General features: G+C 53.9%; 8 protein-coding genes across 8 annotated transcripts; 4 read left to right on the top strand and 4 right to left on the bottom strand.

The window, feature by feature from the left end:
* Positions 1 to 526: 526 nt before the first annotated feature.
* IWZ02DRAFT_470006 (uncharacterized protein) lies at positions 527 to 1,678 on the top strand (the record flags this gene model as incomplete). Its single annotated transcript, XM_066768765.1, has 3 exons — positions 527 to 556; positions 731 to 1,470; positions 1,537 to 1,678. The coding sequence occupies 3 exons, from the start codon at positions 527 to 529 to the stop codon at positions 1,676 to 1,678; spliced, it is 912 nt and encodes a 303-aa protein (XP_066622654.1).
* A 350-nt stretch (positions 1,679 to 2,028) lies between these two features.
* On the top strand, positions 2,029 to 4,290 carry IWZ02DRAFT_285144 (uncharacterized protein). Its single transcript, XM_066763697.1, has 2 exons — positions 2,029 to 2,706; positions 2,760 to 4,290. The coding sequence occupies exons 1-2, from the start codon at positions 2,378 to 2,380 to the stop codon at positions 4,009 to 4,011; spliced, it is 1,581 nt and encodes a 526-aa protein (XP_066622653.1). The 5' UTR covers positions 2,029 to 2,377; the 3' UTR covers positions 4,012 to 4,290.
* Positions 4,291 to 7,161: 2,871 nt separating this feature from the next.
* Positions 7,162 to 9,560, bottom strand: IWZ02DRAFT_482436 (uncharacterized protein; the record flags this gene model as incomplete). Its single annotated transcript, XM_066769147.1, has 3 exons — positions 7,162 to 7,757; positions 7,833 to 9,455; positions 9,506 to 9,560. Coding segments are annotated over 3 exons (2,274 nt in total), but the record flags the coding sequence as incomplete, so codon positions are not given.
* Positions 9,561 to 11,438: 1,878 nt separating this feature from the next.
* IWZ02DRAFT_491141 (transmembrane protein 6/97) lies at positions 11,439 to 12,206 on the bottom strand (the record flags this gene model as incomplete). Its single annotated transcript, XM_066769718.1, has 5 exons — positions 11,439 to 11,680; positions 11,730 to 11,781; positions 11,833 to 11,863; positions 11,958 to 12,066; positions 12,122 to 12,206. 5 exons carry the CDS (start codon positions 12,204 to 12,206, stop codon positions 11,439 to 11,441), a joined length of 519 nt encoding a protein of 172 aa, XP_066622651.1.
* Positions 12,207 to 12,667: 461 nt separating this feature from the next.
* On the top strand, positions 12,668 to 14,910 carry IWZ02DRAFT_378069 (uncharacterized protein; the record flags this gene model as incomplete). The annotated part of the gene is made up of 2 exons (XM_066764978.1): positions 12,668 to 13,291; positions 13,387 to 14,910. The coding sequence occupies 2 exons, from the start codon at positions 12,668 to 12,670 to the stop codon at positions 14,908 to 14,910; spliced, it is 2,148 nt and encodes a 715-aa protein (XP_066622650.1).
* A 766-nt stretch (positions 14,911 to 15,676) lies between these two features.
* On the bottom strand, positions 15,677 to 17,140 carry IWZ02DRAFT_378751 (cytochrome P450; the record flags this gene model as incomplete). The annotated part of the gene is made up of 2 exons (XM_066765008.1): positions 15,677 to 15,851; positions 15,900 to 17,140. Coding segments are annotated over 2 exons (1,416 nt in total), but the record flags the coding sequence as incomplete, so codon positions are not given.
* Positions 17,141 to 17,985: 845 nt separating this feature from the next.
* IWZ02DRAFT_453388 (Rad4 transglutaminase-like domain-containing protein) lies at positions 17,986 to 21,968 on the bottom strand. The gene has a single exon (XM_066767649.1). It carries the CDS (start codon positions 21,891 to 21,893, stop codon positions 18,252 to 18,254), a length of 3,642 nt encoding a protein of 1,213 aa, XP_066622648.1. The 5' UTR covers positions 21,894 to 21,968; the 3' UTR covers positions 17,986 to 18,251.
* Positions 21,969 to 21,992: 24 nt separating this feature from the next.
* On the top strand, positions 21,993 to 25,989 carry IWZ02DRAFT_285070 (lon protease-like protein). Its single transcript, XM_066763696.1, has 2 exons — positions 21,993 to 25,375; positions 25,458 to 25,989. Exons 1-2 carry the CDS (start codon positions 22,259 to 22,261, stop codon positions 25,620 to 25,622), a joined length of 3,282 nt encoding a protein of 1,093 aa, XP_066622647.1. The 5' UTR covers positions 21,993 to 22,258; the 3' UTR covers positions 25,623 to 25,989.
* Positions 25,990 to 27,166: the final 1,177 nt, after the last annotated feature.

The following is a 27,166-nucleotide window of genomic DNA, read 5'->3' as shown; positions in this document are numbered from 1 at the left end:
GTGGCTGATATCCAACAGCACCACGAGGCTGTTGCATAAGCCGCGCGGTCCGATGCGGCGCCGGTTCATCCGTACACAGTGCAATTTGAACGGTGCGTCCTGGATCAGCTTTCAAAGTGGCGCAATGTTCACTCGAGCTTACCCGCAATAAAATTTACTCGCAACGATCGCTTTTGTCGCTCGTCTCATTTTGGCTTTTCCAGATGTTCTCTATTCGTTGAAGGTACCGCAGCAGCAAGGGTGAGGATTGAGCTTCTGGAACGCGCAAGCAAGCATCGACGCTCGGATTCGGACTCATCACGGGACTAAAATCTCATTGGGGTTCAGGACACTCGGAGTACGCGGCATCTCCCTACCTCAGATTGCCAAAAGATTAAAATCTTGTGGTGATAGGCGTCGAATTTCGTGTCGTGCATTGCTTATGGCGCACGGAAACTCTGATCTCGCAGTATCGCCGACCATCTTTAAGGTCACCCTTCCCCTATCACCCGCTTTAGGGCGTTTTCGCTCTTTCACCTGGTTCAAAATGATTACTCTCAGCCGCTCGCCTTGCAATGTGATTCTTTACAGCATTTTGGTCACTCTTCAATGTCTTCTCACATATTCCTACTTTTCGAGCAAACGTGATGCGACACTGAGGATCAAAGAGGAGACGAGTTTGCGGATCATCGAGGGCGCTACCCACAGCAACTTTACTCGGCCGATACCCTTTTCCGAATTTCCTCCCAAGCCAGAAGGATACAATTACAGTGGCGTTTTGGTTGCCGCTCGTACCAAACGTGAGAACGTCGACTGGATGGCACACGAGTTGCCCGGGTTGCCTACCGCTATATACGTCGTCGACGAACCGCACGAAGGCGACTTGACCGTGCCCATGAACAAGGGCCACGAGGCCATGGCGTATCTCACCTACATCATTGATCACTACGACTCGTTGCCGGACATCGTCTTCTTCTTCCACGCCCAGCAGTTTGCCTGGCACAACAACCCTCTCTTGAATGGAGATTCCGTCGAGACGATCAAGCGCATGAACCTCGACCGCGTTTCAAGATTTGGGTACATGAACTCGCGGTGCCATATCGAACCTGGATGTCCCGACTGGATCCACCTCGACCGCCCATACGTAGACATTCAGAACATCAAGAAATTTGGCGAACTGGCCTTTACTACTCAAGTATGGCGTCAACTCTGGCCAGGACACAAGCCTCCGACAGCGCTTTCTCAACCTTGCTGTGCGCAATTCGCGGTCAGTAAGGAGCGTATCCTCGAGAATCCTCGGGAAGTGTACATCCACCTCCGGAAATGGCTGATGGAGACCGAGCTCGCTGATTTCAACTCTGGCCGTGTGTTCGAATACCTTTGGCAATACATCTTCATGCGCGAGAGCCAATACTGCCCCGACGAACACAGCTGCTACTGCGACGGATATGGCATCTGTTTCGGGTCTGCCGAGCAGTACCGCCAGTTTTGGTTCGTGAGAGGCGAGAGAGAATACTTAGAGAAGAAGCTTACAAGCATGAAGATGATTCAGTTCAGGGGGGACGCCGCCATGGTTGAGGAGACGGAACACCAGATCACGCAGCTACGGGTGGAGGAGCAGAGGCAGCTTCAAGAGGCATGGAAGAGAGGCGAAGATCCGAATATGCGTGCCCTCGAGGCAGAGCGACGAGAAGTCTGAAGATTCGGATCACCGGCGGCATCCCAATACAACACAGCAATCGCGAAAAGCTCTTCCGCGGTCGACCAAATCGAGCGTCCACTCTGGGGACGCCAGCGGGAAGAGAAAACCTTCCCTTCGCCAAAGTAGCACCGCAACCCCTCCCTTCATTCTCCTGGACTTTGTAACTCTTCCCCCAACTAGATCACCTCTACACGAGGTGGGGACAGGGTCCGGAGACAACGTCGATCTCTCATCAGGGGCTGGTTGAGGCGCAGATTCCCCCTTCCCGCTCCCGCTATGATTGACGTTACACAAGGAGCATTCGATGTCGAGCTCCAACAACGTTCTGCAAATGTTCAGGAATTTCGCTGTTCCTTCTTTGAAAGACGGTGGACATCAATGGATCCTCGGAGGAGATTTGACGCAGAAGCGGGAGGGTATGGTGTTCTGTCTTGTCCATCACGTCTCGTTCAATCCAGCATGTTCAACATACCCACCCATCGAACAAGAAATGTTTCCGACCAAATTTTTTTCCGGGTTTGCTTCGAAAGTCCAAGACTTCTTTCCGCGTTTACCTGGTCTGTTGCGTTTGTCTGCTTCGTCTGCGATTCACCCCTAGCGCTCCGGCCAGGACCTTTATCTGGATCACACAGCTGGACCTCGAGGAACTCTTCTCCATGAACGAAGAAATTGTTGCATTATTTATGACCGCGAGCTATGCAATTTCACACCGTGTTTGGCAGCACTCAATCTACCTGTCTAATTCAAATTGTCTCGCCGACTTTGAGCCTCCTGCTTGCGCTTGGCTCTTTCCGCGGGCGCCTGTCTGCTGCAACTTCCTTGGTTGCCAGATCCGCATGGACACTCAACCACTCAAACTTGTCCGTTCTCTCTCTTCTCCAAGCGACAACCCTTCCCAAATCTCTTCACGGCTGTCCACAACATCATTACCGGCCCGTTGTTCCGAACAGTCGCGCGCTCCGCTCGCTAGCTCACAAACACAAGGACAGCGAATCTCACAGAGATTCCGCGAGTAAAATGCACGCGTGAGTTGCTACAAATCTCATCGATGAATCTGTCAGACTGACCATCGTGCCAGTCTTTATCGTCAAGCTTTGCGACACCTGCACCACGTTGACGCGTGCCCCAAGCACATCGACCGCGCACTTGGAAAGAGATGGCCAGACTTCCTCAACTTCACATACAACATGAGATCGCACATTGTCTACAAGATGACAGAATTCAAAAGAATTGAGGAAGAATGCAATCTTGGGGAGCTGCGACGTCGCGTTCTGCTCTATTTGGACGAGGTGCCAGCGAACGAAGAATCAATCGCCGCCGCGCTTCATCAGAAATGGCCCGAGTTCGTCGAACTGACCTCTAAAACTCGGGATCTTTTGGTTTTCGAGATACACCACTTCAGGAATTCTGAAGAATGCAACAATACCGACAAGTCACACGTCCGTGTTCAGCCTCAGCCATCTGGAGAGTCTGACTCGGAATGGGACTCAGACTCGGACCCTCATTGTCTTGTCCACACCCACGTCCTTCGCACCGATTACCGTTTTCATCATCGTCATCATGTCCAAAATATTCCCAAATCCGAGACTCCCGACCCCTCCACCCGGGTATGGTCAACGCCCAATCGAAATGGGTGGTACATCAACAAAGACTTCAAATATCAATCTGAAAAAACTACAGCTAATTGGCTACGTGTCAAGTTGAATCAAGACAAAGAGGGGGTTTGGTTGGTGCGCTGTGAGACCTACAAGATACTGGGTCAATCGACCTTTGATACCATTCTTTGGGATATTGCTATTGTAGATCTCAGAAGTGGGAAAACGATCGTTTCAACCAAGGTCGACTATGGCAATGCGACTCCACAGGAGTTATTCGAGAAGATGTGTAACATGGATCCTGGAGTGGCCCCGGAAGTCTACAGAGCATTCGTGCATGCCTTCGAAAGGCAATACAACAGTCACAGGACCCATGGGATGCTTCCAAGCCAGATTGAACAAGTCATGCTTCAAAAGGGCTACACTCCGATGGACATACAGCTGGTAACATACCCTGAAATAGCCCCCTCGCTTTTAAGGCTCTTTACAAAAGACGAGCTCCTTCCCCAAACGCCGGACTTGTCATTCATCTTGCACGAAGTCGCGAAAAAGAAAAGCACAGGGTTGTGGTTTTTAATCAAAGATATGTGCGGTTCCTTTGGAAGTCTTGACGTGGGAGTTTTGCACGAAAAGCTTTTTGGACTCCAGCGCCATGACACAATTCCCAACGCGGAGACTGAGGCCAAATGTCTAAGGCTGATTTGTTTAAGGCTGGCTTGGGCCCTGGAATTCTGATACTCTGTCAGGACAAACATCTCTGGCAGAGGGCAAAATCGAAAACGAGATGCAGAAGCGGACCTGGAGTGATCAAAAGTCTGATGTTTCTAGGGCCTTGTGAATACAACGAGGAAGGATCGGAGCGGTCGGCTATTGTATTTCAGCTCGGGGGAGAAGGCGTTTGAGGCAGCAGTAGCCAACCAACGAGATATTCGATTGCGTCAAAAACTCTTTTACTGATCACCGCGACGGCCTGAAGGGATGTACTGATAAAATTGGGTGTTGCAGATTACTGACGAAAGCTTTGAAGCAGCGTGGATTAGAATGTAAACATCCGACCGCATTTTAACTGTCTTCACAAGCGCACTGTGTTGCTGGCCTCGGTAGACCTGCACTACCTGAAGAGCAAAGTATGCATCATCAGCGAAATAAGAACCTTTTCTCCTAACGAGTCTGCAAACAAACAACCTCGGCCGGTGCCCAAGCGAAACCACTAGCACGTTGCGAGCTACACCGTTGACGCTCCGTCTCGGTCAACCTTGCCATATTTCTCTCAGAGTATCCCAACGTTTCCCTCTCTGCCAATGACGCAACCGCGTTTGCGACCAACGTGAACGGAGATGCGCTGTCACCTTTTCGCCCGCCCGCTGGCTTGCCGCATCAGGCACCAAACGCGAACCGACGACCTACCGCGTCGACTATCTAGCATCGGCGTCTCGCATCTCTCAGCATGGGAATCTCAAAAGTGCAATCGTTGTTTTGTTTTCATGGTGAAGCAGAGGCTTGGATGTTTCGGGCGAGAAACGCGACGGTGGTTTGAGGATCCGTACATGCGAAGACGTCATGAGCGAGGGGAATGCGGAACACGACAGAGGTGCTTCCTGTGTCTGCACATGAGGCCTGTCAATTGCTCCCGGTTATTCCCATTTCTCTTCCCTACATAATCAAGATTGCAGAAGGTCTCCCTGCACGCTTTCCCGAGAAAACAGTCTCGCAATTTCGAAATGTCAAACTCTCACGCCCAGCCTTGTGTTCATTCGGATGCGATGAGCAGTCGCTCCGAAATCTCTGCACCGCCTTCTGTGCTAAACTCTCCTGCCAAGCGTACATTTTGTATAAGCGGTTGGGTGGCAGTGAATTCGCAATGTTGTGAAAACTTCCTAGGTCGCATGTGCCTCCGCTGGAAGTAATTCAGACTACCCCTGGAGCTTGCTGGCGCGTGCGGGAACTGGAAGGTGTTTACTGGGCATTGAGTCGTGCGGATATTGTGGAGGAGCAGATCGCGTGAAAAGTCCGCGTAGCTGAACCAATCTTGTCGCTTCCTGTCGCCTGTGGATGGAAAGTGCGCCACGAGAGCTCTGAGTCGATCTTACTGATCAACGGAAACTTGATATTCTGAGTGGTCGTGCTCCAGATGGCTCGGACGCTTCTCCTCTGAGCCTACTGATCGTCGCCGCGTTGGATGCTCCTGTTCAGCTTTCATTTTCCATTCTGGAAAGAAGTTCATTACAATGTTGGTCGGCTGTACTGCATCCACATCAATATAATCCCATCATCACTTCCTTGTATTTCCGCCCCCCCCCCCCCCCCCCCCCCTAGCACACTTTACAAGACCATGCACTTTTCCTTCATCCTGAACAGATAGAACCGAAAAAGCCAAGATACATAAGGAATCGTCTATGTCGAAGATGATTTTACAAATGGCCCAGCCACATATTTACACCAAAGGAAAACCACTACACGCGCAATCGTACAAAGGAAACTAGTACAAGGGGGGGTCGGTAAGTGGAAGGCCGAGAAACCAAACCCAAGCAAAACCGACCTCCACAATGGAGTGGGGGGCATGGGATAATGCAAATGCCTCGGAACCAACACATGGGAATCAAGAGAAAGCCCGACGATACTATACCCTCCGCTTGCTTATCGCTCAACGAACCGTATTTCCATTTCTCTTTAAGCAACTACTACGTTCTACACGTCTGGCTGACACGCCGCAAGAGCCGCGGCTTAGAAATATTTCATTTGCGGCGGCGGCGCGTAGCCAGGACGGGCACCGCCCACGCCTCCTCCCATCTTCATGTCGTTGGGAGGTGGCCGTTGCCCACCAGCTTCCTGTCCCTGGCTGCCTCCAGCATTGGGCGACAGGCGCGTCGCCAACGTCGTAAGCGGCGGCGCAGTGCCAGTAGCGAAGACGGGGGGCGCCGTGTTCAGCTGGATCGTGCCCGTTGCGAGCGGAACCAGCGGCGTACCCATGCCGTATGGCGTAGTGGGCGTACCGAAAGGCCGCGGCGTGTTGCCGGGGTGAGTTGTGGGCACGGTGCCAAAGGGCTGACCTCCGCCGGGTGGTGTCACGCCTTTGCCTGGTTGGCCGCCGCCGACGACAGGCGTCACGGTCGCGAAGGCGGGAACCGTCGTGTTGACCACAGCCGTGACAGGACCGGATGGGCCGGGCGTCACAATTGTGATGCGGCGCTGCGTGAAGATGACGGACGTCTGGTAGATTGTTGTAGGCGTCTCCGGCGTCACTGGAGTGCCTGTCGCCGGAGTCACGGGCGTCACCGGAGTTTCCGGCGTCACTGGCGTCACTGGAGTAACTGGCGTGACAGGGGTTACAGGGGTAACTGGAGTAACAGGTGTCACAGGTGTAACAGGGGTTACAGGAGTGACGGGCGTGACAGGAGTGACAGGAGTGGTAGGAACTGGAGCCGTGCCAGGCGGGAATTGTCCGGGTGGTTGCACGCCGGGCTGCTGACCTGGCTGCTGTCCAGGTTGATAAATTCCAGGCTGTTGGCCAGGCTGCTGCCCTGGTACTTGGCCGGGAATTTGACCCGGAACTTGACCAGGAGTTTTTCCTGGAGACTTGCCAGGTACTTGTCCTGGAACCTGTCCTGGAACCTGGCCTGGAACCTGGCCTGGAACCTGGCCTGGAACTTGCCCAGGTGTCTCTCCTGGAATTTTTCCAGGAACCTGGCCAGGTACTTGCCCTGGAACCTGACCAGGAGTTTCTCCCGGTTTTTGACCTGGGACTTGACCAGGAACTTGGCCTGGAACTTGGCCTGGAACTTGACCTGGAACTTGGCCTGGAACTTGCCCAGGTTGCTGACCCGGCTGTTCTTCAGGGGTTGAACCTGGGACCTGTCCAGGCTGTTGACCGGGCTGCTGTCCAGGGGGCTGAGCGATTGGAGTCCCAGGAGGCACTTGCGGGCCCAAGCCGGGCGGAGGCAGCGTAGCGCCAGGAGAAGGAGTAATCGTCAAAGTGACAACAGAGACCGTTCCAGTTCCCTGCTGAGAAGGGAAAGGAATCGGTGGAGTCTTGCCGACGGGAGGAGTTCTTCCTGGCCCAGGCGGGACGCCGATTGGTGTTGGCGTGGTGCCGGGGCTGCTTTCGGGAATGGGTCTGTAATTTCCGCCGATGGGCGTAGTTCCGCCACCGGGAGCCTCGGGCGTGGTAGCCTCTGGTGTTGTGATGGGAGTCGGCGCGGTTCCCGCAAAAGGAGGCGGCTGAATACCGGGCGGGATAGGCGTTGTTTGCGAACCTGGCACAGGTTGGTTGACTGGAGGTTGCTGCTGTCCACCTGGTACAGGTTGGTTGACGGGAGGTTGTTGCTGTCCACCGGGAACTGGCTGGTTGACCGAAGGTTGCTGGCCAGGCACGGGTGTGTTGACTGACGGTGGCTGACCCGGAATCGGGGGTTGCTGACCTGGGACAGGTGGTTGTTGACCCGGAACAGGCGGTTGCTGACTCCGGGTAGGAGGCTGCTGACCAGGAACAGGAGGCTGCTGGCCTGGTAACGGGGGCTGTTGGCCAGGCACAGGAGTGTTCACTGGTGGTTGCTGACCCGGAACTGGCGGCTGCTGGCCAGGAGGAGGCTGTTGACCTGGAACAGGCTGATTGACAGGAGGCTGCTGGCCTGGAGGCTGCTTTCCGGGAGGTTGGTTCTGAGGCGGTGGGAATCCGCCAGGAGGTGGCCGGTTGACTGGGGGCGGCGTGGTAGTTTCGGGGCGCGGAGGCGGCGGAACAACGCCAGCCCCTGGCGGACTTTGCTCTTTCCCTCTGCCTGGACTCTCAGGTGGAGGACCGCGGTTGGGAGACTCTTGGGGGGGACCACGATTCGGGGACTCCGGCGGGCCGCGATTCGGAGCTTCTGGAGGTGGGCCACGGTTGGGGGACTCAGGAGGCGGTCCGCGATTCGGACTTTCAGGAGGTCCCTGATTGGGAAACCCTCTGTTTGGTACTTCACCCTTGGGCTGCTGCGGCCTAGGCACATTCGGTTGATAGATCAAGGGCGTAGTAGCCGGCGGCGGGAACTCGTTCGGAGGCCGACCGGCCACAGGCGTTGTCTGAGGCGCCGTACCAGGCGGTGCGGTTCCAAAAGGTGGGAAAGGCACAGGTGAAGTCGGGGGCGGCGTCGTTTGAGGTTGAAGACCAGATTGACTGGGAGGAACGCGCGCAGGCGGAGTTCCAACAGGGGGACCACCGCCAGGAAGCTGGTTCGGGACATTTCTAACAGGTGTGTTCAAAGCCGGCGTGTTGGCGGGCGGGAGAATAAAAGGAGCGGTGCCCGCGTTTGACGTCAGGGGAACCGCCGTTGCTGGAGGGATTGGAGCCTCTGGACCCGGAGTGCCCTTGATGGGAGTTGGAACGACAGTGTGATTGCCGCCTGGAGTTCGAAAAATTGGAACAGTGCCAGGGCGGTTACGACCACCGCCACGCGCATTTCCTCCTTTTCCACGTCCACCGTACGGGTATGGTGGCCCGACAGCGGTGCCAGTGCCGGTCGCAGCTGGCTGGAGAGGGAAGAAGGGCGAGGTCAAGCCGCCGGGGGGCGGAGGAAGACGTCCACCAGGCGGAGTCTGTCCAGGCGAACGAGTTCGAGTAGGGGCGAGCGTGAAATTGATCGAAAGAGGAATTGACTGCGCGCCAGGACTCATGACCGGTGGCATTTGACCAGCCACTGTGCCAGTAGGTCCTGATTCGGGAGCCGTTCCAGGTGGAGCGAATGGCGTCGTCGGTGCGGTTGAGGCTCCCCCAGGCTGCTTCGACAGACTATTACCAGTAGCAACGGGCGTGGGCGTAGTGAAAATGCCCGTGGGTGGGAACTGTGTCTGTTGTGTAACGGGGCGTCGATCGGGTGTACCGACAGCAGGTGTCAAGGGCGTGCCAACCAGACCAGTAGCAAATTTTGGAGGACTGACGCCTGGGGGCAATGTGTCGGGATTGTTCGTAGGAGGCGCTGTTCCTAAGGACGTTGGTGGAGGAAAAATACCCGTCCCAGTGCCGAATGGCGCAGTCCTTACCGGCGCGGTGCCTTGCTCTTGTCCTCCTTTCGGATATCTTCCACCAGCCTCAGCCCCGCCAGCTCCACCTTGCTGCGGCGCAGCATAACCATTTTGCCGCCTTTCCAGGTTCTCAAATCCATATGCGCCGTAGTAAGGAGCGTGATTTGCTCTACGTATCAATCCTACCAGAATGTAAGTCAAAGTCGACATAGCGCTTCAACAAAACACTCACCTCCAAATACTGGACTGATCCATCCAAGCACAACTACCGCCTGCGTCACCTTCATTGTGGAATCAAAAGACTGGGATGATTAGAGAGCGATGAGTGTACACAATGGACACTTTTCAAGGAGAGGCGCAACCAAGTCGCATCAAAGACCGACAAACAGTGAAAGGAACGTGACAATACGACGGCGGATTGTGGAAGTGAGAAGGTGAGGATTGGCGTACCACTTTTCTTTAGAGTTTGCGAGTGTCCATTTCTTTGCACAGGGTCTTGCTCCCTGCTACGGGCCTGACAACCAGAACCTTGACTTCCCCTCCAATGTCCCGATCGCCATACTTCCGGTAGAACGCACGCAAATGATTGGCGTCCCACTCATCGGGGAAGGCGCCGCAAGATGTTAGCACAGCCTTTTGTTCTTTCCCGGTCATCCAAATCTTACCAGGCCCTGGGGTCACTGGTTTTGGCACTCTCGCAGCCCCGGCGGCCACTGAGGTACAGGTCTTCATTTCGCATGGTTGCAAAGACAGGGTGTCTACACCTACTCGCCCGCATAGTACGGTCATTGTGGCGGTCAATAGTGAATTCATCAATATGGCGTCGGTGAATTTAGCGAATAAGCACTTTCGTTAAGCATTTTCTGTCAAAGTCAGTCGCGCTGCTACCAATCGTCAGTGCCTGCGACGGGAGAGATCGTTCGCAGCTGCAGCCACGTCATCACGAGATGATCGACAGCCTTGTCCAAGCTCTTTTCGCTTCCCATTGCCGGTGTGGATCTTCGAACGCGCAGAATTCGGGGGTGGCGGGCGTCTTAGCCAGGCTGTGCGGTATTCATTGGCATCTGATGAGGAAGGAGACGCGGGTGTTTTGGAATGACGAGAAATCGATGACAGACTTCCTGTCTTGGTCTAGCGCAGATCCTTTTGAAGGAATCGACCAGGATAGCATGTCGTGATGGTTGGAAACAAATTGGCCTGATGAGGCTCGCTGAATCATTCGGCTTCGTGGCAAGCATTCCGATGTGATAGTGCCTGCGACTTGGGGGTGCCATGAATGAAAGGCAACTGCGTGCCTGCGTTAGCACCCGATTGTCCCAGCAGTCCCCTCATCGCATAGCCGCCTCACCGGGCAAGAAGTTTTCTCTCGTTGGCTGCGTTTTTTCGACGTGTCTATTATCAGTGGTTCTTGACCTCGAAAATGACCAATCAGCAGGACTCTTATATCAGGTCACTGCTACCTGCAAAACAATGCTCTTGTCTAGTGGCTTTTACAGCCTATTCTAAAACTGTTTGAAGCTTGATGGGAGTAAGTCCCAACGGTTTAGGCAAGCAGGCCATTGCAAGATGATGCAAATGCTGCAAAGCCAATAATTTCGAATAGGCCTTCACAGTAAGAATTGTAATGAGGGGATGGAAAGCAGTGATATGAGAAGACGCTGTACAACACTATAGGCAAGGTAAACAGTGATTTGGGTGTGGCAGAGTAGTCTGACGCGGACAGCCTGACCAATGAGAATAGGCCAAACCGCAAAATCTTGAACAACTCACGAACTGTTCCTTGGCGCAGTCACAAACTCTTTATTCGCTCCGTTGAACTGACCAGCTCTTGGGGAAGAGGCTGAAGTTGAACCAAATGTAAGCCTCACCGCTCATCTGAAGACAATGACTGTAGCTTTGAAGAGTTCAACATGGGAAAAGGTCGCAGCCAGACCTGGCGAGTTTTGATCGACTTGACAAACACTTACCAACAGCCAGGAAGAGCTGCAATCGAAAAAAAAAAAAAAAAATTACTGAGCTACCGGGGATATGAATGCTTGTGCAAGCGGAAAACGCGGACAAGGCCGCAGCTTGTCGCATTTCCCGCATGTCCACCCGGTATCTTGCCAAACCTTGTTTGCAAACTCCTGGCTAGCCGCCTCGACATTCAGGCGGCTCATGTCAAGCTACTGGGATTTTTTGGCTTGCACAACATCGGCACCTGTGCTCAGCCTCTTTGACAGTCTTGCAAACATGTCGACGCCCATGAGTACCGAAATTGCCAGGTACGGCACATAGAGACCAGACAGTGCGAGCTTTTGCTCGTTTGAATAGTCGGGCCAACCCAAATACTCGGCAATGCATGTAAGAGTCGTGAGTCCAGTCTGGCAGGCGTAGACCAACAGGTGAAGGGGAACCTTTGGGTCGTCTGTGGAAATGAGTCGACGGAAAACGAACACCAGCAGCGCATGACAAACCATTCAGCAAAGCCTTGATGGACCAAAATGAAACGGGGACATGGTACAAAGCCTGTCAAAACTTTAGAGGAGGGCACAAATACACAAGCGACGTCTCGCTTACCTCCATATACATGTACGTGCCGAACCAAGCGCTAGAAACATGACAGGGTCAATGCGTTGGATCTCTGACGCTGCTTGCTTGCATGACGTGCATGCAGCTACCGCAAGGAGAAAGCAGGCGCTTACGGAGGAGACGTGAAAAAGCGATCCTGATACTTCTCAATGTACCATTGGCGCAAGTCGTCCATGAATTGGGGTCTGATGGAATCCGGATAGAGCGGCGACAAATCACCAACTGGAGGGCTGGTCTCAGCTGCAAGCTGACAGCCAAATGCGGTCGACGCCCTTACCAAACATTACGACCACGTGAACAAGAAAGTACGTCAAGTAGACCAGGTCTCGCTTCCGAGAGAGTATTGGCCGTGACGCTATCATGGTGGTCTTGACAGGAATGAGTCGCGCAGCACAAATGACGCGTCCCGGATGCGAGGTGCGCAGAGAGGAGGTGGCTGAGGCGATGAGCAGCCGTTTTGAGGTCCACGATGGACAAATAAAGGATGCGGAACAACGTGAACGTCCCGCTGTCGGTGATGCTTAGGTGGTTCCCCTGGTCCGCTGACTCAGCAGCCAGGCCACGTGAATCTTAACGACCTTGATCTCCTTGTCGGCGTCTGACGACGACGACGACTAGTCCAGTCACTGTCCATTCCATTGTTTTTTGCCAGACTTCACGCGTTCCGCCCAACAACAATGGTGTTTTAAACTGTTCTGCTTACCTGACTCAAATGGCGAACTCCGACGTCTTTTCACTGCCTTCACGCAACAATCCTTGCGCTCCGGAGCTGACTTTTCAACCCGAACTTGCTCGCCCACGTCTTATCAGATTGAAAAACATAATGCCAGACGACACGCTTCACGATACGCCCAATTCCAACAGGAGTTCTCACAAACCAGAGGAACGCGATGATGCCGCAGCCACTGTCCGAAAGCGTAGAAGGACAGCCCTGTCGTGCTATGATTGCCGTCGCCGAAAGCTCCGTTGCGACCGCGAGTATCCAGCCTGCGGAAGATGTCGAAAGGGAGGCCATGCCGATACTTGCTCCTACGACTCGAGAGCCCAGCCATCAGGGCCTCGAGAAACCCAAGCCCTGAGCGCCGGCAGTGAAGATGATCACACTTTAAGTCCGAGCATCTCAAATCCCGTCAACCGCAACCTGTCAGACGGCCAACCCAGGAATCAGAATGCCACAGACCTTTTGGCCTTCCAGAAGCAAAAGATTTCCGAGTTGGAGAGCCGCCTTGCTCAGCTGGAAGGAAAAGCTCGTCAGCCAACCGCTGCCTTTGGAGATCCTGTTCAACGCGCTGGCGACGAACTGCTCTGGCCAAGTGGGACCCACGGTCGTCGAAAACCCGCAGGCACCAGCACCACTGAGGAGAGAGAGACAATGCTTCTTCGTGGAAAAGCATTCAAGACGGCCTACTTTGGAAGGAGTAATATTACCAGCGTCATCATCACACATGTAAGTTGATCCAGTTGCATGGCTCGGTTTCACACTGCTCGGACTTATACAAGCGATTACGCCAGGTACTGTGGCTCGTATTCTAACTTGTTCAGTTTCCTGGCCTGCGGCCATTTATGCAAGCTACTTTCAAAGACCATCCAAGCTTGATGCAGACTCGTCCTGACATGAAGGCTTTGCGAGAACGCTGGAAAAGGAGCAAGCAAAGCATGGCAGCAGTGCCTGATCTAGCCTCTCTTCTTCCTCCAAAAAATGTAGTCGACGAGCTTCTCCGTGTCTACTTCCAGACCTTGGAAACGACCTTTCGAATCTTGCATGCCCCAACCTTCTGGGAAGAGTATTCCCGTTTTTGGACCGAGCCTACCAAACGGCGTGATGGCTTCATAGCCACTATTCTCGCAGTCCTTGCCACAGTCATTACAGCACATTTCAATCCCCCAACCACCTACCGGGCTGACAGGTCCATGCAGTTTGAGACTGCATCGGAATGGGTGACCAATGTCGAAGAATGGACGAAGCAGCAGAGCCAAAAACACACCGACATAAGCCACTTTCAGGTAAGAGTCCTCCTGCTTTGCGCGAGATGTGTAAACTCGATCAAATGGAAGGAGATTTGGCCAATCTCGAGGAATCTGGTAACCTTTGCCTTGTCGACAGGCTTGCATAGAGATCCTGGATGGCTAGTCAAAGAAACGACAGTGTATGACCAGGAGATGAGGCGCCGCTTATGGGCAACAATCGTGGAGCTAGAGCTTCGGTGCTCTATTTACAGAGGCATGCCATCTTCAACGCAAGGTCTTTTCGTTGATGCAGAGCCACCCATGAATCTGAACGACGAGGACATCGACGCAACTGCACGAAAAGCCCCTCCCACGGCTTGGCCAAGCCAGGAACACACGAGCACCTCGTACCTTCACATTGCTTCAAGAAGCTTTGGACTGAGGACACGCATCAACATTGCGCTGAACAATTCTGCGCGACCTTTGTCTTACGAAGATACCATGGCCTTTTCAAAGCAGATTGTGGAAGAGTTGGGCAAGATCCCTCCCTGGACTGGAAGAGAAGGCGCGACTCTTCCTCGAATATTGCTAGATATCCAGTTGCGCCAGTATCTGGTTCTCCTGCACGAGCCATTTGCGCTTAAAGCTGGCACCGAATCTCGCTATGCCTACTCCAGAACAGCTTGTTTCGACGCCGCAGCTTCAGTCATTGAGCAGCACCACCAGATCATGACGAGTGGTATCAAAACGATTTTGTTGCCCTTCTGGAATGACATTGCTCGGTCAGCCATTTCCATAATCCACAGCGCCTTCATGTCCAGTTTAGCACAAGACTACCATTTCTTCCAAGACCATCGCTTCGCTATTGCTGAGCTGGTGGAGAAGGCTCTTAAAATCATTGAGGAGAAGACTGTCCGCACCGGCGCTGGCTTTGGCCATCTTGGACACATTTCCGCCGCATACGATCTCTTGATCACGAAGTTTGCTCCAGAGGACAAGGACAAGGTCGTCAAACACAATGTGGAAAGGGTTCTCAGACTTCACAACATGATGGTTTCAAACCAGGAGCTTTTGCCTCAGCAACAGAATGAAAATTCAGAGCGCCCTCAGGTAAGATAAAGCAGCACACGGTCAAATGTACCTTCTGACATGTTCTCGCAGAATATCGTGCCGGTTCAAGCAATGCGGACCTATTCGCATCCAAACGGGATGCCCGGCGTGCCCATGCAATTTCAAGATCCCACTGGTGTAAGTAGCCCATTCCAAAACTTGCACACTTGGATCCTCGCTGTGCCTCCGTGGGACGCATTTTCCAAGACATTCAATCTGTTCTGTTCCCAGGCGCTGTTTCATCGACTGACATATTTACGTCTTAGGCCGCAGGACCCCCAGTCATGGGCTTTCCCGACATGCAGGACTGGAATGTCTATGACATGTGGGGTTTCGGCCCTATTGAACTTTGATTCGACTTCATTTAGTGACACCGTCTTCACGCAGCAACAGTCCTTCTATATCACAGTACCTGTGCTCCCTCTGCGCTTTGCGTCGGTGGTAGCGTAATCTTACCCGGAAAAGTGATTTCGGCGCTTGTGGAGTTCTTGAGGGTCCAGTGGCTCCTCCCGATGCTGCTTGGAAACTTCTTTACATTTCTTTGGTCGTCTTGGAAGGCCTCCAACTACTTTGTGGATGTGCCTACATTTTCGGAGCTTGAGAGGCAAGGGTCAAAGGGCATCTCAGTGTCGTGGACACGACCTTGTCTTTTACTTTGGGTCACTTTTTTTCTGGCTTGCATAGACCCCTTTCGGCTTGTTGTTGGGCGCGGTGCGCAATCTTTTAGATGTCTCCATTCATCAGTCGTATGTTCGCGTCGGCAGATCACTTTATCTTAGACATATCCCTTCTCCTTTCTCCTCACCTGAATCGAAGTCCCAGTTGGCGGAATCATGACCATTCCAAGCCATTTGTAGGATGGCCGTCGGTCTAGAGGCTTGATCTCATAGTTGAGCACCATGTATGCAAGCATCATTTTCAGCACATACGCCACGAAAAATCGACCTGGGCTGACAGACGAATTAGAAGGGTCAACACAGCGTTGTTTTTGGACTTACCATGCGTGCTTCCCATGACCAAAGGCAAGATACGAGTCTCCTGTTGTCACAATCGACCCTTGATGTTTCCTGAACCCCTTTTTGTCGCCGTCCGCTCGCGCGTCTTGGTCCTCCCGGGCTCGCGAGAACCTGAATGCATCATACTCCCAAGGCGAGTCGTAAATCTCCGGGTCGTGATGGACGCAGCCAGATGCAAAGCAAAGCAGGGTGCCTTTGGGCGCATGCCAGCCCTCGGTCGGATTCGTCAAGCCTTCTGGCGCCACGACTTCCTTGTGCACCAGTATTTGCGCAAAGTTGCTGAGCCTGATGCTCTCGCGCACCGCGCTGCCCGTCTTGTGTAGCTTTCCGAGCGCCTCTTTCGAACACAGTGTGCCGTGCTCTCGCAGCACCTGCGTTACTTCTTCCCTGATAGCATCGAGAGAGCCACGCTCGGGGTCAGAGCTCGCGAGGTCCAAGATGAGGCTCAGCGCGGTGAGCGAAGACGTGTGAATCGACGCAAAGTTCAACGGCATGAGTCGCTTTGTCATCAACACCGGATCCAACTGGTCCAACCTGTCTTCCTCCAGCGCCAGGCGGATGTACCACGTCCAAAAATTGTTCGGCGGCTGCCAGTCCCAATCGGGCTCGCGCAGCTTCCGCTCCATGTCTGCCAACCGCTGCCGGACCATGGGCAGCGTGTACTTTGCCGTCCGGCGCCAGAGTATCCAGTTTGGCAGCGCCACCAGCCGGCTCACCAGTGGTGCCAGGACCGCGGGCGTCAGGTGTCGGAACCACATGCAGCTGGCGACGCCCAGCGCGTGTCCTGTTGCTGCCCGGAGGTACTCTGGAATGCGGCACACGGGTCTGCCGACAAAAATCATGTGTGCGATGCGCGGCATGGTGTTCGAAACCATATTCGACAGCTTGAAGTCTTTCCAGATTCCTGCCTCCGTACCCAGCTGCTCGTCCAAGGTGATGGTGATCTCGTCCCAAAGGTCCGGGAGCATGGCGTTTACATTGCGCTGCAGCAGCTTGTGGATAACGTGCTCTTGGAACACGTCGCGCATGATGCGACGGTCGTGGAAGACGTAAGCGCCTGCCATCAGCCGGTAGTGCGCCGCTGTGGTGCTCAGGACGGAGTCAGGTTGCTCGATGAACCAGGCTAGCTGTGATGGGGGCAGCACAAGCTCGTTGGGAGAGCCAGGCGTGCAAGGCAGAATGAATGCGCGGTTTTGCTTGTTGTACTGCGGCGAAGGGGTCAATTCTCGATCCAAGACTGACAAGTCAGGAGTGCCTCACCTTGTCGTAGCCCTCTTGAGCCCACTTGATGCGCTTCCCAAAGCCGCGGACTGGACTGAGCCAGCCATGAGGATCTTGTCCAACATATGGAACAGACTTTGGGTGGCGCGGCTCGGATAGGTAACTTAGCCAGATGGTCGCGACGACGAGATAAATAAGCAAGGCCAGCAGGTAGTGTCGAAGTTCCAGCTCCTTGAATTGCGCGAGCACATTGTCGTAAAACATGTTTGACAGACGCTCAGGATTGAATTGAACCAAGATCAGTGTCGAACTGCGCAAAGCAACTCAGCAACAGTGATGTTGCAATTCGTCATCATCCTCGGCCGAGCGTCCTCATATGTCATGCCACTCTCCAGCTTATGTGTACTCCCAAGCAGCACTCGTTTGCTGCGACCCGAACCCGAGATTCCCTGCTCTTGCGGGGGAGCGTTGCGGTAAAGCGTCCAAGCAGTCGGACGGCGGGGATTGAAGCTCGTGCCACAACCTTAATGGCACATGCCGTGCTGGCGGTTCCCGAACAGGGACACCGGGCGAGTGAGCACGAAAGCTCCGCTGTCAAACTGATGGCCTTGTCTTGATGATGTTTGGGTTGGGGCTTTGGTCTGGGAGTAAAGTCTTATCGCACGTCATTTGTGAGAGCTACTGTTGAGCGTGTGTTGGCGTAGGATTCAGAAGCCCGCAAGCTCAGAGCAGCATTGGGCGATTTTGCTGTATAGAACGGGAGACTAGCTACCCGTCAGCCGGTGGACAGTGGCAGGGATCGCCAATAGCGTGGATAAAGACAATCGGCGACACCGAAGGTGGTCAGATCTCATTGGTCCAACCGGTATGTATAAGACACGAGGTTCCGGAGATTTAAAGTTGCTGATGCTGGGATAGACTTGCCTATGTGCTATTAGGAGGCTTGCTGCCAAAGCACAAGCAAGACGCTACTCCCTCGTGAACGCTACCAGATTTGGGTTGGGCTAAACAGAGAACCAGTTGAATGCTACTCCCGCACCTCCTTCGTATATACAGAGCAACATTGCCGGCGTCGGGTGCCGACTTCCAGGACATTCGAATACTATTACCTGCCTAGCCTCGCGTCTTGCCACGTCGAGAATTTGCTGCGCAGCCTCTTCCACGCCCACTACCTCGACCACTACGAGTGGCGAGAGCCTCACCGTCCTCACCATCGCTCTCGCTGTCTTCCTCGAAGAACTGGCTACGCATAGCAGCCGCGCTTTTTCTTGCGGCTCGGCGAGTTGGTGCTGATCGAGAGGGTAGAATTGGTTCGTCAAGTTCATTATGCTCAGGGGAAGCGTGCTTTGGCGGAGGCGAAGAATCGGGCTCGGCGTCTGGTCTGCTTAATGTGGCCTCTTCGTCTGCAGACAAAGCATTCGAAGGCGATGAGAGCGCTTCAGATTCGGAATCTGGTGTGGTTTCTTTTGTGATTGTGTTCCTGGACTTGCGACGTCCGGTCTGCTTGGTCGTGTTTGCTTTAGGAGCTGCTGCTCCTCGAGTCCCGCCTCCTCTCCCGCGGCCGCGACCACGACCTCTGGTTCCGCGCGCAATTGGTTGATTGGGCTCTTCATCGTCACTTGCAGAAGCTGCGCCATCATCTGCATTACCTTCTTTATGGATGTTTGAGCTTGTGCCTGTCTGATGAATGGATCGGAGGGAGACAGGTGCGCCTTGGCATGTGTCGGCCAGAAGCTGAGGAGCTGATATTGTCTTGTTGTCTCCTTCAATGATGAAACCACCACCATCGGCGTCATTGTCATCCTCTCGCACAAAGCCGCCTTCCTCTTCACCGTCCTCGTCACGGAGGAAGCCCCCTTCACCAGCGTCCTCTTCTCCCGGTGCAAAGAAACCTCCTGGACCAGGGTCACCCTCCTCTTCCATCTCGTCGTCATTCTTCCTGTGAAAGGTGTTGGCCAACTCGCCCTTTCTCTCTTTCTTTGCGAAAGGATTCTCCGCTTCCATTGCAGCGTCGCCATACTCCTCCCTGACTCGTTCGATAATCCTCAGGCCGAGGATGAATTTTTTCCACATCTTCAGAGCCTTTTCTTGCCGTTTCTTGTCTTCTTTTGCCCGCTGCGCCTCCTGTGCAGCGCGCCAAGCATCCTTGACCAGCTGTTCATTTTCTTCTGCAACAACCACGCCGGTCAAAACAGGAACGGCACGTCGATTTCCAAATTCAAAGCCGGTGCAAGCTTCGGCGTAGTCGATGCCGAGCTTCCGGCAAATTGGTGCTGTACTGCGAAATGGAATGTGCACAGCACCTTTTGGAACCATCGTAGGGACATACACATCCATATTGCCGAATGCGTTTTTGGGAATGACGCCGTTTTGTATCGAAGGAGGAATGATCCACTCAGTCTGCTCTTCGGCGTACAGGCCCTGCGTGGGCTTCTCTCCTGACTCACGTTCCGCGGCTTCAATCTCGAGCTTCCGGATCAGAGTGACTGCGCGGGTGGGAACGTGCTTCATGGGTTGCTCCCCAAGCTTGATCTGCCTGCCCTCTTTGTGCCAACTCTCAACCGTCTTGCAACTGACTACATCCTTCCTTAAAAAGACAGGCTCCGACTTTGCCTTGTCGCCTTTGCCTGTGGTGAATGTTTTGATTGGTTTTGCGTCTGGGCGGATGGCTTCATCACGGCGGAGATGCCTTTCGAGAACGTACTCGGCAGAATTTTTGTACCCTTGCAGTGTTTCCGGCACGTCTCCCGTGTTCTTCTTGGCCTGGGCGGGTTTGACTGGGACCAAGTCGCCCTCATCCTCAACCTCATCTGCTTTGGTCCTCAGAAGATCGTCCCTCTTGTATCCGCGCATGACGTCCTTGAACCAGTCGTACTCTTCATAGCGCTTGACTTTGCCTCGCCGATTGTGAATGGGTATTTTCTCGATTGGCATGCGAAATCCTTTTGTCTTGCCAGGCCAGATGTGTTTTTTGAGATATCTGACCGTCACATCTTTGGCTGTTCCGTCGGGGGAGTGTGCCACGACGTAAGCGATGACCTGCTTGGCCTTATCTGCAGCGGCACCTCGAGGCTCGAAGGAGGCAAGCAAGTCAGAGGTCGAAGCGACGGTAGAGATCACAAGTGGAGAAACGGCGGTATAGATGTGCGTGATGGGCGACAGGACCTCTGTCCAATAGATTGGAAACGGCAAATCAGCGTCGAATTTCCTTCCACTTTGTCGAGGTACAGGTTTGGATGGCGTCACATCGACCATAGATGGATCGGAAGAAATTGATTGGATGGAACTCAGCGAGCTATCACTATCGTCCGAAATATCAACTGTCAAGGGCTTCGTACCGACAGTGCGAGTAGAAGTCCTCCGGCCCGAGGGAAGAACTGGCTTTTGCACCTTTGGCACCTTCGCAATGTTTTTCTTCGACGGCGTATCCGAACTTTTCTCGAATCCTCCTTCGATATTTGTCTTTGCAGGATTGACACTGGAGGATGCTTCATTATGAGCCTGTGCGGGTTTCTTTTTCAAGACAGTATCCTCGGCCTTGGTGAATCCAAACCCAAGAGGCTGCAGGTTACACACCAACCGAGCTTCAAGTCCCAATCCTCTCAGCAAAGCTGTAAAAAGCTGTGCACCGACATCTCGGCTTCCCTCGCAGCGACGTGCAGCCTCAATGAACTCATCCTTGTTGCGAATAATCTCTCCGAATTCGTGTTCGTCCTGGCCAGAGGCTCCTTTCGAGCCCTCGTCTTCCTTTGCTGTCTCATGGTCCTGGCAATCTTTCCATGCTTTGACCTCAGCTGCGAGTGACTTTGCGGAAGGAAAGTAACCCTTCTTGCGCAGACCTGGAGCCGTAATCCGGAATCGTTTTTTCCAGTAGGCGGCCAAATATTTCAACAATCGGTTGAGAGGGTCGCCGCCACTCATGTTTGGCACGCCCTGTTCTTGTCTTTCTGCCGTTTCGCCCCAGTCCCGCACATTTCTCTCTGCCTGCCGGATGCTCTTCTGCTTGCCCTTGCCCTTTTCCTTTGAAGCGTTCTTGGAACTCTTAGCTTTGCCAGCCTTGTTGACGACGAACCTCTCATCGTCAGGCATTCCGCTGTCTTTCCGCCACCTTTGAATCTCGCCTTGCACTCCTTCTGGCAGGTCATGGAGCAGGACTTTGTACACTTCATCGTCGCAGCACCATGCATTCCGAAGCGCGTTGTGAAAGAGCAAGCATTGAACATGAACACAGTGTGTCCACATGCGTAGCTGCCGATCCTTCTTGGATGGACCTTTGATTCCCAATGCCTTGGTTCTTGCTGCCTCATCCTCTTCCTCTTGAGGAACCCCGAGTGTAATTTCTAAAGCATCGTCGGTTGCTCCAGCCAGTGTCCGCCACGGTGCGACCTTGGCCTTAGAAGTGTCGGTCGCAGGAGTTGCTGATGTTGTTGGTAGCGCATCCTCCCAGTCCATATCGTCTTCGTCATTGTCCTCCACTGCGCCGTTCGCCTGTGAATCTTGTTTTCCTGCAGCTCGAGTCTTCCCAGGCGCAAGGGGCACATCTTCGAAGTCGTCGTCACTCTCTGGATCGCTGAGACCGCTGCTGTCGCCGTCGCTGCTGAGTCCGTTTAGAAAGGCGTAGTCTTCGGCGGTGGCGGATCTGTGCGCAGACGCGTCTAGCGCATCAAAGACGGTGGCTTTGGCGCGTTTGCTGGAGCGTTGCGCGACTGGTGGTGCAGGCGAACAGGAGCGCTTGCGAGGGACGTGAGGGGGCATAATTGAGCCTGCATGACAGTTTTGAGAATTGTAGATGTAGGAAAAGGCAGGACTGAATGTGTTGGTGATGGATGCTCAAGGGTACGTACTGACACGGATGTCGATCATGGAGCCGGCCCGGCAGAATTGCGGTCGTCAGGGCGCGGCGTCATAGATGCCGAAAGACGATGGGCGAACCATCATCGCGTGCACTTTCATTGCACCCGTCCCCGCCACGCCACCACCCCTGTGTTTTTCCTATCTCCAGAGGTGCAGGTGTTGCGCATTCTACTCATTTTCTACCTTCTTGATTTCATCTCTGCGCGCAACCCCGCGTCTCTTTTCCACACCCCTCGGCGCCGCTATTACCGACAACTCAGCAAGCTATGCTTTATGGCCAGAATTTGCCCTGGCGGGCGGCATTCCGGCAGGCTACTCGCTCTGGCAGTAGCTTGAGTCGAGCCTCAGCTTCGAGCAACTCTGCGGCAACCCGATCCTACCAGGCCGTCCTTCCCCAAGCAAATCTCCTACCCTCGAGACACTACCGCTCCACCGCCTCAGCAACTTCTCGTCGCCACTTTTCCATCACCGCCACAAGACGAAAGGAAAAGCCTCCCAGCAAAACTCCGGGTGATCAGCCAGAGGAAAAGGACAAAAAAGACAATACGGAGGAGCAGGAGCGCCCTGCCGAGGCCGAAACCGGAGAGGAGGCGAAAGTCAAGTCTCCAACACCCATTCCTTCCAAGGGAGGGTCAGATGGACGCGGCGCCGCTGGTGGCTCTTCAGGAAGTGCGCCACCTTCAAATGGCGAGGGTGGTGGTGGCAAGAAGCGCAAGTCGGAGCGGTCGTTGCAGAAGCCCTCGGTGCCAGAGATTTACCCACAACTCATGGCCATTCCAATTGGCAAACGCCCGCTTTTCCCCGGCTTCTACAAGGCCATCACCATCCGAAATGAGCATGTCGCGAACGCCATAACGGAAATGATGCAGCGAGGGCAGCCTTATATTGGTGCTTTCCTGCTCAAGGATGACGAGGCGGACAAGGACATCATCGAGAGCCCAGAAGACATCCACGAGGTCGGTACGTTTTGTCAGATTACGAGTGCTTTCCCTGTGCAGAGCGAAGAAAATACCATGACTGCGGTCCTCTACCCGCACCGCCGTATCAAGATGACTTCTCTCGTTCCGCCCAAGCCCGAGCAGGGAGAGACTGCCAGCAAAGTCGAGGCGACACCTGTTGCCGCTGGAGAGTCAGAGCCAAAGAACAAGGAATCGGCCCAGGAAAAGAAGGGCGATGTGGTGGCGAGCTTCGAAGAAAATGCTGTGGATCAGTCGAAGCAGGCGCCGCATTACGAGCCAACTTCGTTTTTGAAGAAATACCCAGTCAGCCTGGTCAACGTGGAAAATCTCACGGAGGAGCCTTTTGACAAGAAGAGCCCCACCATTCGCGCCCTCGTTGGTGAAATGGTGAACACCTTCAAGGAAGTTGCGGCCATCAACCATCTTTTCCGCGACCAAATTTCGACATTCTCGATGAGCCAGGGTGCTGGGAACGTTGGGGACGACCCAGCCAAATTGGCCGACTTTGCTGCTGCCGTGGCCCAGGGCGAATCGCAAGAGCTCCAGGCTGCGCTCTCGTCGTTGAACATTGAGGATAGGCTGCACAAGGCACTGCTTGTTCTAAAGAAGGAGCAGATGAATGCCAAATTGCAGGACAAGATTCTCAAAGACGTGGAGAAGAAGATTACGAAGAAGCAGAGGGAGTATTGGCTGATGGAGCAAATGAGGGGCATCAGAAGAGAGCTTGGGCTCGAAACTGACGGGAAGGACAAGCTTGTTGAAAAATTCAAGGACAAGGCGTCGAAGCTCGCAATGCCCGAGGCCGTCAAGAAGGTCTTTGACGAGGAGGTCAACAAACTGGCACACCTGGAACCGGCGGCGTCCGAATTTAACGTGACGAGGAATTATCTCGACTGGCTTACGCAGATTCCGTGGGGTCAGCGTTCTGCGGAGAATTTCGGCATCAAGAATGCAATGCAGGTTCTCGACGAGGACCACCACGGCTTGAAGGATGTCAAGGACCGTATCCTGGAGTTCATCGCGGTTGGCAAGCTCAGAGGGACTGTGGAAGGAAAGATTCTTTGCATGGTCGGCCCTCCTGGTGTTGGCAAGACAAGTATCGGCAAGTCTATTGCACGCGCACTCAACAGACAGTACTACCGATTCAGCGTTGGTGGTCTCACCGACGTTGCCGAAATCAAGGGACACAGGAGGACGTATGTTGGCGCGCTCCCCGGTCGCATCATCCAGGCGCTGAAAAAGTGTCAAACTGAAAACCCTCTGGTGCTCATTGACGAAGTCGACAAGATTGGCCGTGGCCACCAGGGTGACCCGTCCTCGGCACTGCTGGAGTTGCTCGATCCCGAGCAAAACAACTCTTTCCTGGATCACTACATGGACGTTCCTGTAGATCTGTCCAAGGTGCTCTTTGTCTGCACGGCCAACATGACGGATACGATTCCACGCCCGCTCCTCGACCGCATGGAAGTCATCGAGCTGTCCGGCTACGTCTCGGACGAGAAGATGGCAATTGCTCAACGATACCTGTCGCCGGCTGCCAAGGAGCTGAGTGGCTTGAAGGACGTGGATGTCAAGCTGGAAGCTGAAGCCATCTCCGAGCTGATCAACAAATACTGCCGCGAGTCCGGTGTCCGGAACCTTAAGAAGCAGATTGAGAAGGTCTACCGAAAGTCGGCCCTCAAGATCATTCAGGATTTGGGTGAAGATGTGCTCTCGGAAGACAAGGCTCTCACTGAAGAGGGCAAGGCCGCACAGGAAGAGGCAAACAAGGACCAATCGGATGTGAAGGACACTCCCGAGAACATTGAGAAAGAAACTACGGAAACACCGCGCGTGGCCATGAAGGTACCGGACTCGGTGCATGTGAGCATCGGCAAGGACAATCTCAAGGACTACGTCGGACCGCCTGTGTTCACGTCGGACCGCCTGTACGACAAGACGCCACCCGGTGTCGCAATGGGACTCGCTTGGACTTCGATGGGCGGCGCGGCGTTGTACGTCGAGTCGATCCTCGAGACGGCGCTGTCGCACTCGTCACGGCCTGGCTTTGAGCGCACCGGTAATCTCAAGGACGTCATGAGAGAATCCACTGTGATTGCCTATGCCTTTGCAAAGTCGATCATGACGCGCCAGTTCCCGGAAAACCGTTTCTTTGAAAAAGCCAAGATCCACATGCATTGTCCTGAAGGCGCAGTGCCAAAGGATGGGCCCAGCGCCGGCATCACCATGGCGACGTCTCTGCTCTCTCTTGCCCTTGACCACCCGTTGGACCCCACCATCGCCATGACTGGTGAGTTGACAGTCACGGGCAAGGTTCTTCGCATTGGGGGATTGAGAGAGAAGACAGTGGCAGCGAGAAGAGCTGGCGCGCAGATGATCATCTTCCCCGAAGACAACCTAAGCGATTGGTTGGAGCTTCCAGAGGTACGCAACTCACTTGCCGCGCTTCGCGTTGGCACCCCTTCAATCCACGATTTAATATGCTAACATTCTCTTTCTCCTGCAGAACATCAAGGAGGGCATCGAGGGCAAGCCCGTCGGATGGTACTCGGAAGTCTTTGACACCGTCTTCAAGGCAATCGATCGCAAGCGCGCCGGAAAGCTCTGGAAGAAGGAGCTTGCTGAGCCGAAGATGGACAAGTCTTCATCGGCAGACCACGACGAGGACTGAAGAATTCCGTCTTCTGCCGTCTCGTTTTAGCCATGTTTTCGTTGGCCATCTGACTTTTCCTGGATTATATCCTGCGCGGCGAGCCTCCGTATTTCTCCTGTCACTCTTCTTTGGCATGCAAGCGTGATCCGCTTTTGCTATCTCTCGATCTGAGCGCCGCGATCCCCCTGTTGCGCTTTTCCGTCTCTTTTTGAGCATTCCATACATAGAGGCGCTTGGGCTGGGCTGCAGTTGTCAGGCACTTATGCCACTTTGCTTTTTCTGTTTCGGACACGATTAGACCTCGTGTAGATCTCGAAGTGGTTTGTGAATGCGGGGCATGTTGCACAGAGCGAAAGATGCAGAGAAAAGACACATGTCGTAACTGCTTTGCAGGATAGAGCAGCAGAGCAGCAAGAGGTGAAAGAGGGCGCGCGAAAAATATCTCCACTCCACCTGCCGTCCACTAATCGTTGGATATCAGTGCGTCAGTCTGTTGCTATGGTTTTCACTTCCTTTCCAATTCTCAGTATACTATGTTGGGGCATCCGTCTTGTTTTCTGACGAGAAAGAACAAAAGATGGTCGTTTCGCATTGTCTGTTCGATTCGATGTGTGGTGATCTGGTTGGCATGCAGTGGCTGTACATGAGTGACGGATCAAAAGGCGGACTTAAATTGATCCCATGAGCAGGTGGGATATGAGCAGATTCACTGCGTGCACAACCGGTGGAGTAGACATTCACTTTACTTGCTGATGATCATTTCCTCCACCTTAAAGTCATGCCATGCCGCCTTGTCTGCAATAGTGGGAACCTCATTCCGCCCAAGTCGGTGGCTCGTTTCTGCCTTTGCTCCTATTTCTTTCGCGGCTCTAGGTTCCAGAGACAAAAGCACACAGGACCTTCCGCGTCCTAGATGGCATGCGCCTTTCACTCATTCGTCCGGCTGGGTCTTTCCGCTTGATCATCACATTTCTCGGAAATCAGACAAACCCATGGCGCCGGAATTCTAGCCAAAGCTGAGTCCAGGACAGACGAACGACAAAGAAACAAAACCCAGAAGCAACCAGGACAGGGCACAAGCAACAGTCATGCGGGCAAAAGCTGACTGCGGGCAACAAGACAGCACCGACTCAGAGGTAGGCAACCGACACTCAACAGCAAGAGCAAGGCACAACAGGAATTTTTCAGTCCGCATCTCGTGACGCAGAAGCAAGGGACTGTCTGGATTCGGCCTTCTCGATCCTGCGACTGGTGGATCGCAATGCTACTTGCGGCCCCGATTCGCCCGTCACATTTTGCAGTCGCGCGCTGCCCACGTTCCTTCTCGCCCGTCCACGTGGCGATACAAGCAAGGTGTGCGACTGGCGGATGGATGGAATGGAATGGTCCGGCCGGGTGCCGACGGCCGAGACGTCTGGGGTGCAGCGTGGGCTGCATGTTCAGTGGCGCTTCTCTCTCTTCTACTTTCAACACCGTTTGACGCATTTTCAGCGGATGGGGGTGTGCCCCAGAGGCTTGACTGCAATGTCATTGAGAAGTGTTCTCTGGCAGCCTTTTTGAAT

The sequence above is a fragment of the Phyllosticta citriasiana genome (genome assembly GCF_038021145.1).
Source record: "Phyllosticta citriasiana strain CBS 120426 chromosome Unknown IWZ02scaffold_7, whole genome shotgun sequence".
Classification (NCBI taxonomy): domain Eukaryota; kingdom Fungi; phylum Ascomycota; class Dothideomycetes; order Botryosphaeriales; family Phyllostictaceae; genus Phyllosticta; species Phyllosticta citriasiana.
This window is presented reverse-complemented; position numbering and strand designations above follow the sequence as displayed.